This window comes from Stegodyphus dumicola, chromosome 5, assembly GCF_044657685.1.
Source record: "Stegodyphus dumicola isolate Sdum_Otavi_A_Nest chromosome 5, ASM4465768v1".
Lineage (NCBI taxonomy): Eukaryota > Metazoa > Arthropoda > Arachnida > Araneae > Eresidae > Stegodyphus > Stegodyphus dumicola.
The window spans coordinates 193,851,192-193,868,805 of record NC_140772.1 but is presented as its reverse complement, the minus strand read 5'-3'; the positions used below and the strand labels follow the sequence as shown (position 1 = coordinate 193,868,805).

General features: G+C 32.7%; 1 protein-coding gene across 1 annotated transcript in view; it reads left to right on the top strand.

Moving 5' to 3' along the window:
- The window catches only part of LOC118197847 (diuretic hormone class 2-like), a 216,126-nt gene that overhangs the window by 173,687 nt on the left and 24,825 nt on the right, over window positions 1-17,614 (top strand). The window contains exon 3 of the mRNA XM_085816374.1: window positions 17,135-17,233. Within this exon, the coding sequence (XP_085672500.1) occupies window positions 17,135-17,233 (99 nt within the window). The remainder of the gene's footprint in view (window positions 1-17,134; window positions 17,234-17,614) is intronic.

Genomic DNA, 17,614 nt, shown 5'->3' with positions numbered 1-17,614 from the left:
CTTACACACATACGCACATCCACTCATACACATATACACACAATAAAATGATATCAGAATAGAAAATGTATTGCATATTATGAATCATGATTTCGTAGCGGCCTCTAAATGCTTTGTTGATCATTAGCCTTTAGATAAAAACTAAGGCATCCTGATGCATAAAATTTCAAATCATTTAAGTTGCTTTTGAAAGAATTCTACAATTTTACAAATCCTGTAATCATTCTTGTTGTTTGGAGTGAATTGTAACATATGTAGTGCATGATAAAGGCGGCTAATAAGTTTATTTTCCTTAACTATTATTTAAATACGTACATCTAACCACGGATATCTATAGAATAACATTAAGAAATTTTTAGATTGTACATTTTATGTGTGAGATTTAGTCTACAATTATAATATTATTGGAAATATCCTTGTGGAATTTATCAAAAAATTTGTTGCTCAAGTTAAATAAAACTGCTATACAATTTACGTTTTGTGTTGGCAACAGTTGCCATTACATGACGCTGTTCCACATCAGTGATTATCACTCTAAAGTCACAAGTTGGCAGTAGTGAACTTGAATTCAGTTTAATTAATTTTAATAACAAACTAAATTTATTAAAGTTAGCTGCATTGGCAGTCATTCGCCTAATTTGTGAAGAATAGTTTTGATGGCCTCAATGTCCTTCACTTTAACTTTGAGACAAAAAACGTCTTAATAAACATTAGTATTTTATGATGGCGATAAAATTCGTATAGACGGAAAACAGATGACATGTAGATAAATTCATAATTAGCATGCAATATCGTTCGTACTAACACTTTTAGAATTTGGTTAATTTTTGCGTATATTAATTATTAAGTACCTATCAAAACTAGGATTAACATGTTGTAAGAATATGTAGATGTAAGAATGAACGATTTTCAGTTCTGTGAAATTTTCAAGAACAAAATACGTATTTACAAAATAAGTTACGTATTTGCGAAGATGTACTATGACAGAATATGTACCCGATTTTCAGTTTTCAATAGGCTGAAAAAAAGTATAAACTAAGGAATTAAGGAGCATTTAGAAAGACAATTTGGCATCCATCAAATTTCCTTTTATTAAGCATCTTATCAATCAACCTGTCTATTTATTAAATAATAAAAATATGTTGGAATTTCAGCAATTTGTAAGAAATCAAGAATATTTATTAATCTTATATACTGCATATAAGATGGCGTCATGTAAGATGATCCTGGTTTTTTAAGGTATTTTACCAAATATTATGTAAAAGCTCAACTGCTAAGTTGTAAAAAATAGAATAAAAAAGATTACACTATCCTAGAAAGTTTTTTATTTGAAATTTAAAAGAAGTTTAGAGAAAATAAAACTTAAAAATAAAATTAAACTGAAAAAGTTTTTTAATTTTTTTCACAATTTAAAATTACGAAAATGCACATTGATCATTCACATTTTAACTGTTGAAATTTTAATATAATTGATATATATATATAGCGTTCTACATAACATGGTCTAGCATATATCATCTTGACATAGAAAAGGTGTAAAACATGAAACTTAATGAAATGGTCTAAAATTCGTATATAGATTTAAGTTGAGTAACTGTGTTTTCTTATTTAACACTTCAAATAAAGCGATAAATGTTAAATTGAAATTCTTAGCTATACAAATAATACAAGTGTGACTTTAAGAAGTCAATTTTAAGAGGACAAAATTCTTATTCTTTCCAATAAAGATTATTCCATCAAAATTTCAGGATATACATTTCAATGAAACGAGAGTCTCCCCTTACATTTCCGAGAAAACGCAGCTTTAAAAATAAAACCACAATTTGTCTGATAACTGCTAACTGACAGCATCAGCAAAGTACAGAACATAAATTAATATGCTTCTGAAAATAAGGCATGGAGTTCAATGAAAACAATCCCGATATAGTGTATTAAAGGATTTCATTAAATATTAAATTCAAATATTTATGTGGTTACATAAGAAACATTACCTCCTATGAATCCATGAAACTATAATAAAAATAAAATCTGACATTTATGAGCAAAATTCATTGACATGTGCTTCCTAAACATTTTAAGGGAATGTATACAAAATTAATATCGAATAATTATAATCTAAAAGTAAATTACTAAACATCAACACCACAGAAGCAATTTTTGAATATTTTTAATATATGTTTGATATTTTTAATAATCTTACTTTGTATTTTTATCATTTTCCTTCACTTTGAGGAGTACCAGAATTTTCAGGTTAACTATTAAGAAACAGATTGAAATGGTTCATCAGCATATTCTGGATACAGAAAAAAGAAGGATTTTACTTTGGAAGAGAAATTGTAATTAAGTTCGACATACCTCCTCCCGACGACGTTATGACGAAGTTGATTGGATTTCTCTTCTTTCTTATTCTTCTATTGTTTTTTTTTTTTTTTTTTTTTTTTTTTTTTTTCTAGTTTTGCTTGTGATGGTTTATTTTAATTTTTACAGTTTAAAACATTCTTATTCTGCATTTATAGGATTTTGCCTTTTAAGAAATTATTCGTATTTCTGTTACATATATATACATTCAGAAAGTCGCAAAACCAAATTAAAATTTAAGAAATATTCTATTTATCAGAATTTTAGGACATCAGGCTTTGTTTTTGGAGAATGAATTTTCTGAAACTTTCTTTGCATTGACGAAACTAGGTTTCCACATCTTTTCCTCTTCGTTTACCGTAATAAATAGACCTTTTTTGTTACAGTCATTTAGGTAGTCCACGCTTTATCAAGGGTCGCAATGTGTTTCTATCTTGCTGAATAGAGTTCAACAAATTGTTCTTCGTTGAGCCTCAGGAAAGTTTGCGAAGATTATGCTTTTAAGCATTTTGTAAAATCTGGTTAATTATTTTATTTATTGTTGCTACAGATGTATTTAAAGCCTTTTGCAGTCAATTTCTGCATCAGCATATTTTTATTTTAGGAGCTTTTCATGATACTGCCTTGGAGTCTTCTTTCCATACACAAGTGATAGTTGACGGGTTTTCTCTTTTCGAGTAATAATGTTGCATATTTTGCACTTAGGAGATTTAATGCCATACATTTTACAATGCTTTTGAAGCATAGAGTAGGAATATATCTCTTCAGAAAGCACAAAACCTTATCTTTCAATCCACAGCTTGTTTACTTGCGACGTAGGAATATATCTCTTCAGAAAGCACAAAAGCTTATCTTTCAATCCACAGCTTGTTTACTTGCGACGTATTGAAGGAAGAATAAATTTAAAAAAAGCAGACGATATTTCCCATTTCGATTAATAAACAGTTGCCAGAAATATTTATTCCGAAACATTTGTTTTTCTCTTTGCAATTCTTTATCGAAATACATACGAGACCAAAGGAACATTATGTATGTTAAAAGAATCTTTCTTTTCCGTACGATTGAAAATAATTAGAATTTTGCCGCTATAATTGCAAAAGATAATTAGAACTTTTCGTCTTCCTCAGTTGTAAACGGTAATGATTCCTGAATAATCGAACCGGCAAATTCTGTATGCATTTCTAACTGACACAGACTGCACTTCTTCAAAAACCGATACCTTATTTCAAAATAGATGTACTCCTTTTTTTCAATAACTTGAGTTAAAAAGGTACTTGAGAGATGTTATATTTTACCTGAATTTACGAATTTTATTTTGCTTTGCTAATGTTGCGATATTTACCTTCAGTTTACGTATATATACTTACGAAAGTATCATATTTTTTATATCTATTTATATCAAAAATACGAGCATGAAATGCTTAAGAATAGCCTTAAAATTTTACTATGAAATTCTCTGACTTAGTGTTTCATTTACTGCTAAGTGGTTTAAATTATAACACATTGCCAAGCTTTGTCTCGTAATCCTTCTGTCTGTACTTTTAAGGTTTATGTTTGCATAAACAAAACATGAGACATTTTTCCTCTCGAAGCTCTTCAAGAAAATAAAAAAGCATTATTTCTTTCATTTATTATGAAGCATGATTTATTTCATTAAGCAAGACTTACTTCATTTATTATTCGCATGATTTACTTCACTTTTTTAAGTTACATAGTATAAATGTTTCTGTTATTTATACACAACGTTCTGGTGAAATGTAATTATTTGTTGAGTTTTGTACAGAAGGTTGACCTAGGGGATTTAATTATGCCATAAAGCCTGGCTAATTAAAGCGAAGAGGTATTATGGCTTTTGTGTAGGGTATATTAGGATTTTGTTTTCAATTTCATAGTGTTTTTGTGACTATAACTGCCTCAAATATTGTCCATTGTCTTGGGTTTTAAATCTTGTATTATGTCTGAATGAAGATATATTTTATAATAATGAAATAGAAGTACATTCAATGCTATGTTCGAGGAACATGTTTCATCGAACATGCAGCTTATAAAAGGAAGCATCTGTGAAATACGTTTTTAATTTCTTCAAGAATAGCATATGCGAACTTTTCTGAAACTATTTTTTATTTAGCTTTAGATTGTACAATATATAAATAAACAGCAATTGTGAAGAATTGAACATGTGAATAGTGAATGTTTGTTAGCTTCGGAAAATTTTCTTCATGAAGAACGTTCTAAAGAAACTAATAATTGCCATGACCAAAATTTTCAGAATACATGAACCAGTTAAGATTCGTAGTTTAACTGGTTTATTGTATTAAAAAACATCTGATGTGTACACCACATGACTTCCTTGTACGGAATATTAAATTATACGATTTTTTCTTGCATTTCATTAAAACGCATTGGATTGAATTAAATCTACTACGCCGACAGCGCATAAACCACAATAGAATAAATGCATTCTTGAAAATTCACTCTAGTATTTGTTTACCATAGCGACACTCTGGTGCTAGATTCACTTAACAGTATTATATTTCGTTCATATTATAACTCATAATGCACAAAATTTATATCATTTAAAGAATAGAATTACCTAATCGTTGCCACATGTTCTATTCAAATACTATAATAAAGCTAGAATGATGTATAAAAGAAATTAAGCAAACAAAACAAAAACGAAACAGTTTTTCACAGACGAGTGAGTATTTCTCATTCAATTAATTCAGTTCTCACTTCTTCAGAAGCCAAAAATACATAAAAACTCAAAATATCTGTATTAAAAATTACGAAGTAAATCTTAAACACTTATTTCCACGAAACACTTCTAGAAAGGATTAAGCATGATTTAATTGGCAATAATAAATGAAGGCTTTATCTTTCTTGTTGCGAAGCTAAGTTTCTCTAGATTGGCAACAACACTAATCTGCTGTTTCAAATGTAAAAAATCAATGGCGGCCATAAAAAAAAAAGGCTTAGCGGCACTTAAACAACTTTAAAATTGTTGATAATTCTAAAAATATTGCATACAGACTTACTAAAGGCATAAAAACCTTAACCGGAAGATAAAAACTACATAATTCAATCATATTTAAAACAAAAAATGTACAATTTACAAACATATAAGAGTAAAGAACAAGAAACATATAAGATCACTGAGCATTAAAACATATAAGATCACTGAGCCGGGTAACAGAGTGGATATATATATATATATAAATATATTTATATATGTTTGGTGCGGCCGATTGCAACCAAAATACGAGGTGCACATCTACATGTTATAGCAGTCCTATATACAAAATTTCAACGTTCTGAGGCTAGCCGTTTTTGAGTTATGCGAGATACGCACGTACGTACGTACATACGTTCGTACAGACGCCACGAAAAATTCTCTTCAGAATTAATTTTAAAGCAGTTTTATAATTTTTTTGGAGGAAACGAGTCTTTTATTCTGTTCTTACGTACAGATATCACGCAAAAACATCGTTATATTGCATTCGATAGCGGTTAAATGGATATTTTCGTTGAAATATGCTGCCTGAAACTTTTCGCGATTACAAGACTTCCTTTTTACTTCGTACCAGGAAGTAAAAAAGAAAGGGAAAAAAAGAAACTCATCCTTTTAATCAATACTTTCCTCTGTATTTTCTTCGCATAAGTTTCTTCATTTTGTTTTAATTTTAGAGTATAAATGCTTCTCTTATTTATATGCAGCATACTGGAGAAAGTTTATTCTATTTTTCAAATGAAAGAGCGTAATGTAAGTACTTGTTGAATCTTGTATAGAGGTTTATATTAATTAATTATAGTAGTATAGTTTATAGTTTATATTAATAGGGGATTAATTATGCTATAAAGCCTGACTAATTAAAACTTTTCAAGAAAGAGCCGTTAGGATTTTTGTACAGAAAGAACGATTAGGATCGAATCGAAAGCCATTAAGAATTTTGTGCAGGTTTTTTTGTTCAATTTCATAAGTGTTTGTGACTATAAATGTCGCAAATGTTGTCGATAGTCTCGGATTTTGAGTCCTTGATTATGCCTGAAGGAAGATATATTTTATAATATTGCAACAGCAGTACATTTAGTTCCATGTTAAAGACACCACATGTTTTACAGAACTTGCATATTAGAGAAGTAAATGTTTACAAAATAATTTTTTAATCCTATTTCAATCATGTATCACGCTTGTAAACGTAAAGGAAGAAATTTAGATAACGATCGAACTTTAAGCGAACCACATTGAAAAAGAGAAAAACAGATTAAAGATTCATTTTGTCAAGATAATGTTTTAACAGAGGAAAGTGAACTAACAACGAATTATTGGACAAAATGTGATATTTAAAAAGATTTGTAAGTTATTAATGTGTATTAAAAGAGTTTGTAATTTTTAGAGTAATACAAGTTTTCAAAAATCTTTAAATTTAATTTTGCATTGTCAATGTGACTTAAAAGCATAGTGGAATTTAAACATAATGGAATTTAAAATAAATGCAATGGAAAATAAGAAAATAATATCGAAATACCTAGATGATTCATATACAAAGTTCTCTTGTAAGAGGGCACTGCTTCCAGGGATTTGATTGTAATTTCAATACTGAAATTACCACAACTTGAATCAAAAGGCACAGAGGCAATGTTAGCAACGATACCACCGACAATCTGGCAAAAACAGCAGCTCTTTCCCAAGAAGACGAGTACTTTAACATCAAGCTTCCAAAATCGCAACTATGACAAATCCTAAACAAACATTTAAGTTACGAATGGCAAGAAGAGTGGAATAATACTATTTATTCCACTCTTCTTGCCGGCGTACTCACCAGTTCTTTCCCCAAAAATTAGCATAGGAATCAGAAGCCCCAAGTCTTTTGTAACTTATTAACTCACCGGTCATGGCCCATATCCAGATTATTTTCTCAAACGGAGCCCCGCCCCCAATAGCGACAACTGCGTCTGTGGAATCAAATAATATGCAGAATATTACCTATTCTTCTGCCCACTTACAAATGACCTACATATTCGGAAACCCACCAATCTAGATCCTAACTTTAAAAGAGTGGCGATATCTCAACGCTACCTATAGCCCAAAATCACAAAAGTACACCAAACGCTTAGTGCTCTAGGACTGGACCTATGCTAATCACACCTTAAGACCGAGAATAAAAAAGAGAAAAGAGAAATGTCTATGCTACACCCCAATAATTGACTACGCGCAACATTAAAAATTTTCATAATGCTCCAGAACACCGAACCTACTGAACTGAAACCATAAACTTTGGACTCTGGATTGAAATATCTGAGCTCAGTACAATTTTACCCGTATCAAATAATCCTTACATAACAAGAATCACACTCCCATTATATTAACAAAATCAAATCCCATATATTTATCCACTTACATAAAATGCAAGATCTTCAGTGCAATGTTCTCCAAAGTCCGGTGGTGACCGGCTGTGAAAGAATAGTCCCAATGTAGCTCAGGCATGTCGTAAAAGGCGACTAAAATGGGTACCCAGGGTCTGGGGGTATAGCTGGGCACCCTGCCCCTGGGGATTATACCAGGGGACTGGTCCTCCAGGTTGGGGGTTGGGCCAACTACCCCACCCCGTAAAAAATCTTACTGTTAAGAAATCCAAAGATAGAATTAGCCGGACTGCTTCTACTGGAAAACGACTTGGAAATGGACTAATGACTTTTCGTTTTGGAACCTGGAATTGTGCGAACACTGAACTACAGTAGGGGACTGCTTCACTTACAGAAAAACGAAAATTTTAATTTACAAAAGCTTAATCAGATCCATTCTTACATACTGTGCTGATACCTGGGGAATGATATAAAAAGCTAAAAGTATCATTTCTGTCTTTGAAAGAAAAATTTTGAGAAGTATTTTTGGTGGCACAAAATGTAACAATATCTGGAGAAGAAAACTAACTCTGAACTCTATAAATCCTTTAAAGAAATATATATAGTAAAATATATAAGGGTTCAGAGAATTAAATAGGGAGGACACCTGTGCAGAATGGATGAAAATCGAGTAACTAAAAAGATCTTCTCGGCCAGACCATTTGGCAACCGAAAAAGAGGGAGACCTAAACTTAGGTGGCTCGACTGTTTGGAAACAGACTTAAGAATTTTAAATATTAACAAATTGGATGTTCATGGCCAGGGATAGAAGAGCTTGGAATTCGATTCTGAGGAAGGCAAGGGCCCATCCTGGGCTGTCTGGACATTGAAGAAGAAGAAGATCTCCAAAGTATCAACTTTACTATTTTCACGTAATCCAATATTTTAATGAATATACTAAACAGTTTGGGTATTTATGTAACTTTGTGTGTATATAACTTTGCATGTAATTTTATGTTATTTTTCTCTTATGCTTAAATGTAACAACTCCGATGTTTAACTACAGTATTACTTAGAAACAGCATATAGTCAGTTCAAGTTTTTCATATTCTAGCTGGTTAGTGAATTGGAGCAATACCTGTATAATTATGTAATGAAGCATCTGGTGCCCTTTTTACCTATTTACCTGTTCTGAACTACCACGGCTTTGGGCTAATTAGTAAACATTGTGTGTTAAACATATGATATTTGATGTTTTCTATGATTTGCCATAAGCTCAAAACTAGTATATTTCTGTTGCTTAAGCTTTATTTCCATGTGTTAGTAGAGTGTGCTTTATTTCATGTGCTTTATTTCCATGTGTTACCCTAAGTTTGACAAGAGGCGCTATATCCTCAGTAATTATATTACGATTGTGTTTATTGGAAAACATGCAGCAAATTTAGTTGCATATTTGGTAAAAAATAATACCGTTAACCTGAAAAAAATATACCTATAAAACTATAATATAATATAAACTATACTATAATATAAACCTGTTTATACTGTGAAAATTAAGTGTCGAACTGTGAAATCCGAAACTGTGATATCATAAAATGCGATATCTCCAAACCGTGAGAAAAGTTTAGTCATGGAAAAAAGGAGAGCAGAAAAACATCCGTGCAACAGATAGATATTATGTAAAATCGTTTAGAATATTATGATTTTTATGTGCTTAATTGTTTAGTTAACTTGTATTACGAAATGTAACAACTCTTAGTTGTTGAAGTAAAATATTTGCATCAAAATTCTTTTATTTGTATTTATTAATTAAGATTTTCCAAAGTTACAATGATTGTGGATTGGCATAGGGAAAAATATGGTGACCTTAAACTATGATATCTATCACATGGAGTTTATATGAACTCGGAACTCAGAAATCCACTCTCAATCGCATAGTAGTTAGGCGAAAGAAACCGGAATATATTCGTGATCTGATTTAAAAATAATATCGGTGTCCGGAGACAACTTATAAGTGCTATAAAGCATTTTCTCGACTTTTATTTTTTCTTTCTACACGCACAATAAAAGAGCTGAATAAACAGGTTGTTTTTTTTCGCATAAAAGGATTTCCTAAAAAGCTCACTTTAAGCTTCATATTCAAGCTGTTAATCCTTTCAAAGAATTCAAGCAGGCAGTCCGGAATGAATCCTTTTACACTTGAATAACCTTTTTGCAACGTAAATACGAAGGAAATATAATTAGCAATTAAAAATGTTTTTTCTTAGTGTACTTTCAACCACCAATACACCACGAGTCTTTTGAAAAACAAAAATGTATTTCCTTTTGATTACTTATTTATTCCCACTTTTTTATTTTGATGAGATACGCCTTCTTAAATAGAATAATCCCAATTATAAATAGCGAGCATTAAGAATTAGTTAAAACAATGAATATTTTTTCATACGCTGTCTTTTCATGGCTCACGGAGTATTTTTTCAGCAGTGGTTATTTCCGGGGGAGAGGAAGAATGAACTGAAATTTTACACCAGCAAATGGTTGCATTACTTGTATGGAATCCATATAAAGTTTGTAATATTTATGATTTAAATTACCTAGTTATTTATAATTTAATCTTTTACTATAACTTCTCCAGAATGTAATACGAGTTAGAGAAAATTTAAATTGAGGATTTTGGATTGTAAGGTAGAGAGTGTTTTTTCCCCTCGTGACCACGTTACGTAGTTCCTATCAGCTCTGATAAATTTGTAATTATTCGGCTTTGCGTTATTACTGCTGATATTTAAATCTGATATGTTGGCTATATTTTGTGTATAGATTTAGATTAAATTTCGTAGTCTTTGAATACTAGTCTACGTTTTAAATTTTAATTTAACTGTTACTGTAGTTACATCGCCACAAGTGATGGTGTATTCTTTCAGCATAAGAAGTGCGTCTATAGTCACAGTTATGTGTAAAAAAGATAATTGTTTAAACCTTCTCAAGTCTGCAGTTTTTACAGACAGAGAAATAATTCGCTTTACGTCTAGTTCCTGTAACTAGTTTATAGCCCCAAAATAAGCCAGACTCTGTAAGTTGTAATTAGAAAATGCGCTGTATGTTGTTGTAGGTTTTCCGTTAACACTTTTTTATATTATACATTCTGTTTATACTGTGAAATACTTTTTTCATATCAGTCAAGATTAAAAATTTACCATCTTCGTTATGGGGAAAAGGAAAAAAACCACTTATACTTATTTTCTTTGAGCAAGAAAGAAACCATGATTCGGAATTGCTCACTTCTATCATAAAAACATCTATATGCATGAAAAACTATCTGTTTAAATTTAATGTTTTTTCCACTGCAAATAACGTAGAATTTAAATAAACCAGTTCATGCTGATAAATTTCAAGTTTTACTGAAATTAGTGCCAAAAATCGAAAATGTTTTGCATTTACTTAAATTTGCCTTGTAGTCGTCTCAGTCGTCTTCGGTATTTGTTATAGCAAATACAATCAAAATATTCTCTCGATTATTCTTTGTAATAGTGACTAATATATATAATGCACTGAATTCATATATTGCAAAATCGGACCGAAAATATATTATTTGTTTATAATTTAACAAACATTCTCTATTCGTAAAAAGCAAATTTAAAGCTCATAAAATTTTAAATGAAATTGAATCACTAATAAATGAATATTTGTTGCGTTTTTCTTTTCTGACACCAGTTCTTACGTTATTTTCTTCCTTCATATTCGTATAGGGTTTGTGTGGATTTGGAGTGAATAACGACGACACTTGATGAAGTATCGAAACACATTTTATTGACCGGTATTAATCAGGACAGCTTCAAAATCTTGTTTACAGTTGTCGAACTGTTATAAACACGCTGGCACGATCAGCGACACAGCTTTCACTCTCAGACTATCACGGTGGAGACAGCTTTACCGCAAAGCACCAGAGTACAGCTCCCAGCTCTGATTGGTCGTTCTCGGACCTCCACGTACTCTCGAGACTCTCAACGCTACAACTCGCGATGCACAAGAGTATAACAGTCTAAGACAAAACTCGACGCACTAATTCGCGATACACTAAAAGACTCTCGATGCACTCGACGACCAATTCGGCGCTAGATTTCGAGACACTCGCTCAATGACTGACTATCAGCTCGCTAGACGAGGCACATACTCGATACTAACTAACTCGCACTCTAGACGAGGCATACTCTAACTGACTGCGGATAAGCAGGGTTTATGTAGCTTTCGGCTTGTGTTCGAGAACATTTTGGGCTAATCCGGCAAGAATTTGGTCCAGAAGGTTCTCCATACGTCCACGGCATATCGCCAATTTTGTCGCCAAATGAGAGATTTCTCGCCAAATGTGGCAACCTTGCCATTTTATGGCAATCCTAAAACTGCTTTACGGGGAAGCTATCTTACCGTACCTGTACATTTCGTAACAATATTATTTGTTTATAGTTTAACAAACATTCTCTATTCGTAAAAAGAAAATTTAAAGTTATTTAAATTTTTAATGAAATTGAATTACAAATAAATGCTTAATTATTGCTGCGAACTAATCTACAATATCATTTAAATTCTGAGAGCATATGTAAATCAAGTGCAATTATCAAAATCCATGAATATATAATAAATGTATAATATATAATTCCAATAAATGTTCTAATCCTAAAAATTTATATAAATTCATAAGGGAATAATTGTTAAGCAGGCAGGAGACAGACTATTCAAGGGGAAATTGTCTCCAAACCTAACTCTTCAATTATTCAATTCGTGTTTCGTCATCCACGTAGGATGACCAAATGTTGTGAATTAATAAAAAGAAATTTAAACAAGTGGAATTGAGAGAAATAAGCAAGTAAAGACTAGAATAATTAGAAGTCAATTAAGAGTAGAAAAAGATTATTAGAGTAGATTATTTGTTTATTTCTCCCGTCTTCCTAGCGTGCCTTCGTGGTGTAGTGATCAGCACACTGAGTCGGTATTTCAGAGGTCCGTGGTTCGATTCCCGGCGAAGGCGTTGCTAATTTTTCAATCGCTCTTGCTTCCAAAAAAATCCTAATTTCACTACAGTGGCGCCCGAACTAAAAGGGTGTTGGATGATGATTCTCCTCACCCAGGATTTGGCGATTGAATTCCCTAAAAACCCCAGTCGCCCTTTAAAATGGGGAGTATATAAGATACTTCTCCCGCCTTCCTAGCGTGCCTTCGTGCTGTAGTGATCAGCACACTGAGCCGGTATTTCAGAGGTCCGTGGTTCCATTCCCGGCGAAGGCGTTGCTAAATTTTCAACCTCTTTTGCTTCAAAAAAATCCTAATGTCTCTATGCGTTTATAAATGAAAACTGTTAAGAGGTTAGAAAGTCGTCGCAGAAACCATTAAAAACTGAAGAACACTTGTCTTTACTTAATTAGCAAAGAGAAACACAGCAATGGCGTAAAAAGTGTGAGCAATAAAAAAAATCACATTCATATCGTCTGCAAAATTAAAATAGTTAGCGCAATGCTCCTGAAAACGTGCCCATTATATGTAAATTGTCATGCCTTTTTCCTCTAATTAATAAAAAGAAACAATGATAATTTTGTTCTTTGTAAGAAACGGGATTTAAATGACAGAAGAAAACGATCATAAATTACTAAAAATGTAGCAATCAATTCTGAGAGAGGTAAATTAAATCTAACCGCCTAACACTCTATTACCTTTGTGTAATGAAGAAGGCTTTTTAGATTTATATTTCTTGTTTCATAAAATATTCTGTGAATATAATTAAATCCATCTTCATTTCGATAATCTCTGCCTGAATAGATAAATCTATTAGCTATTTTCTAGTTTATTTCCAAGTAAACTAACGCGCGTGTTTACCGCCGGGAGTTTAAGCAGTTTTCCTCAGGTGAATTGGATTTCCTAACAAAGTCCCTTATTTCCATTTTCTACGCTTTAAATATTAAATACAGATGTAAATACGTATAACTATAGCATATAATGGATATTGATTCAGTAATGGCTGTTTTGGACTCAAATGAGCAGAGATAACGCCTTGGAAACATTTAAGTTTTATTTGTCCATTAAATTACGATAATTGAAATGTTCAGAAGATGTATGGATACTCGAATACTTTCATTTATTACATGAAAGATCACTTAAAATTAAAGTGTTATTTTTGTCACCATCAACAGAACTGAAATTTAGGAATCTTGTTCTGATATACAGCATTTCTGAGAATTGAGGAGGAAGAATAAATAAAACTGAGCAGAAAACGAATTGAGGCTCTGCCCTCTTTGGATTGGTGAAGTAGAATTGTACAATATAAGCAGAGCAACAATAAGCAATGAAATAAAATGAAGTTAAAATTGAAACTTCCAAGCTTGTTGCTAAGGCATTATAAAGTTATTATAGAACATGGTTATTATAAAAAACATGAAAACTCAAATGCAAGAAGCACGCAAGACGACGAAAAGATTATATAAGGTATCTCCTCCCTTCTTACAGCATGGCTTTGTGGTGTAAAGGTTAGCATACTTGGCGCGTATTCGAGAAGTCCAGGTTCGAATCCCGGCGAGGGCATTGCACGTTTTTAATCTCTACTTCTTCAAAAATAGCAATGACTCCACAGTGGCGCCCGAACTAAAAGTTGGTGAATGATGATTCTTCACCACCAGAATTTAGCGATTGAGTTCCCTAATTCCCAGTCGCCCTTTAAATCCCACGTAATACAGTGCAGACCTTGTGGCACCATCTAGCATTACTTATTACATATAGAAGCGAGAAATGTTAGCACTGCTCCGGAAATTTCAAGAACCACAAACCAACCAGTTTCATCATGCAGCAAGCTTATGAAACCGCTCTTTATACGGACATTTACGGCTACGAGAGACGGATTTATCATTCATACCTTATTACCTTGCCTCCTTTATCGTAGTTACGTGGTAATCTAAATTCAACGTATGCACTAGCGGCGCGTTATTTTTAACACATTTTAAAAATGTTGTCTGTCACAATGTCGCTTTCGTAGACCAAGATACTACATACATGGATGAATGGTGTGATTGCATGTATTGCAGGATATATGAAAAACTTATAATGAAAGAATTTTAGTGTCTAGAAGCAAGCTTTGCTTCATTAATTATCATCTACAAAATAAGAAAATAGCGTAGCGCCGCCTATTGGCGAAAGGTTGAACTATGATTTTTTTCTGTTGCTGAAAATCTAAATTCATCTAGAGAATTTCGTGCAAACTGCGTTCCTCATACGATAAAATATTCATTTTTAATGAATTTGGATAGAGGCAGGATCGTTGTCTAACTAAAGTGTGGATTATCCTTCCGTGATATTACCCGTCGCACCTGGGTTGCTCAGGGTCATACTGAACGGCATATAGGATCTTAATGCTCTCCCATGACTGACGCCTGAGAGGACAGATATACGGGGAAGTCAGCCCTGAAACATTGTCCAAAAATTAATTAGGAAATGGGCATGTTTGCAGCACTTCCAGTATCTGGTCGTACGGTGCGTCGACGTTTGCAGCAGCGTAGACTATCAATACAAGTACCATTACTTCGGCTTCCCTTGACAGTGCAGCATGGAGAGAGATAGTGCCTTTGATGCGCCGATCGACGAAGCTGGATATAGAAGTGGCATAACGTCGTCTTTTTAGACGAGTCTTAGTTCTTCGTACAGTATCCTGATAGTTGTATACGGCTTCCCTTGACAATGCAGTATGGAGAGAGATAGTGCCTCTGATGCGACGATCGACAAAGCTGGATATAGAAGTGGCACAACGTCGTCTTTTCAGATGAGTCTTGGTTCTTCGTACAGTATCCTGATAGTCGTATACGGCTTCCCTTGACAATACAGCATGGAGAGAGATAGTGCCTCTGATGCGCCGATCGTCAAAGCTGGATATAGAAATGGCAAAACGTTGTCTTTTCAGACGAGTCTTGGTTCTTCGTACAGCATTCTGATAGTCGTATACGTGTCTGCAGGCTCGGAGGAGACCGCACGTCGCCTGTTTGCATTCGACATGAGCATAGGGTTCCTGCACCTGGTGTAATGGTTTGGGCAGTCACTGGGCACGTCGTGTTCTCACCTTGCTCGATACACAGGGTATTCGATTGCTGCCCTGGCCTGCACAGTCTTCAGACCTGTTACCCATCTTGGGTTGCTGAGAGTCTGTCCCGCCACCCTTCTACAGCTAATACGGTTGATGAAGTGTGGCATAGACTGAAGCAGTATGGAATGTGTCCGTTTCTGTCATCCAAGTCCAGTTCGACTCCATGCTCTAACTGGGTAAGGGCCGTTTTAGCTGCCAAGGTTGGCATCTATTTCTAGTAACTTCGCACCCCTGTAAAACCTTAATCTTCTTATAAATTTATTCCTTTTACCTTTATGCCGCACTTCTTTTATTCCTTTTATCTTTATGCCTCATTGTCTTTTTTGTATTTTCTTTCCTTCATCGTGTTGCAATTTTAATAACGAGCAGTGTATATATATAGATTTTAGGTGCACCTTGTATATAATGTCTTACTTGAATAGTATATTTAAGAAGTAACGTTCCTGTGATAACTTTCATTATTGAAAAGTATTGGTGACGGAAGCTGGTCTCGTGAATTATGAATCAATCTATACCATATTATCTAGGAATGCATATGAAAGCCAAATAATAAGATACGTATCTGTATACAAAGTACTAGTGAAATGTTTAAACGCATAAAATGTGCCAAAATAAATAAAAACAAAGATTACGTAAGTTGAATGCATTTTTTTAATTTATAAACAGGAAACTGTGAGAGAGCAGATCACTGAAAACGCAAGGAACTCTCATTAATCAAGTAATTGCTTATTATAAGATCTAGTTAAATAATTAAAACAAAATTTTAATTAACTTTTGCAAATTTCTGAATTTTTTTAACTTTGATGGACTGAATCATCGTTTGCATTTCTTTTCGATATCTTTTTCGATATATATTGGTTAAAACTAATTATGATTTCAACATGAAAATGAGCATATTGTTGTCATTTCATGATTTAAAATTAAAAGGTCTCTAATTATTTAATTTTAGATATAACTAAACGCTATTTAATAATGCTGGTTAGTCTCATTTCAACTGACATGCAACTTATTGCAACATTTGAAAGAAAAGAAACTACGAGTACAATCAAATTATGAAATGTATATTCACACGTAGTAGTTTCTTAAAAGTGCAGATATATAACGTATATTCTGTACCTTTTTCAAACCAAATAGAGGGACACATCGATATTAGATACCTCTCTGTTTTATAAAACGTTAATAATAATGACAGGGTACCTGAATAAACTTCCTGTGAACAATACTACCTTTTCAAAAGATACTATCTTATACGGACAATGTTTTTCCAAATATCTCTACGTCACATAACATTATCGATAAAATGTTTATTTGTCTTTTCAGATACAAGCGATCAGTAGTGGAGATCGACAATCCCAAAGAAACTCTGCAAGTCCTTGGTAATTTAGCGCAGCGGATATTAGAGGCAGAAAGTATTTCCAAGTAAGTTCATTAACCCGTATTTCAAAAGCTACCTAGATTTAAAAAACGCTATTTTTTAGCATATTTTTATTAATGAATCTGCAATTTTAAATTGCGTAAATTAAACATTTACGCGTTAATATAAACTGAATGATCAATATTAAAAACTTGAGAATTCAAACTTGTTAACTTTTACAGTTACTTTCATTTTTTTCAAGACGAAAGAAAAGGAAAAACTCTATAATCACTAATAATATTAAGAACAAAAATACAAATTAATATTTATGTGTAGCTTATCTTTGAGCTACTCTTTTGAGTAATGCCTTCCAGGATTTGTTAAAAGGTGGAAAAAATGCTCTTCATATTAAATTTCACAGACATTTTACATTTCATATATTTCCG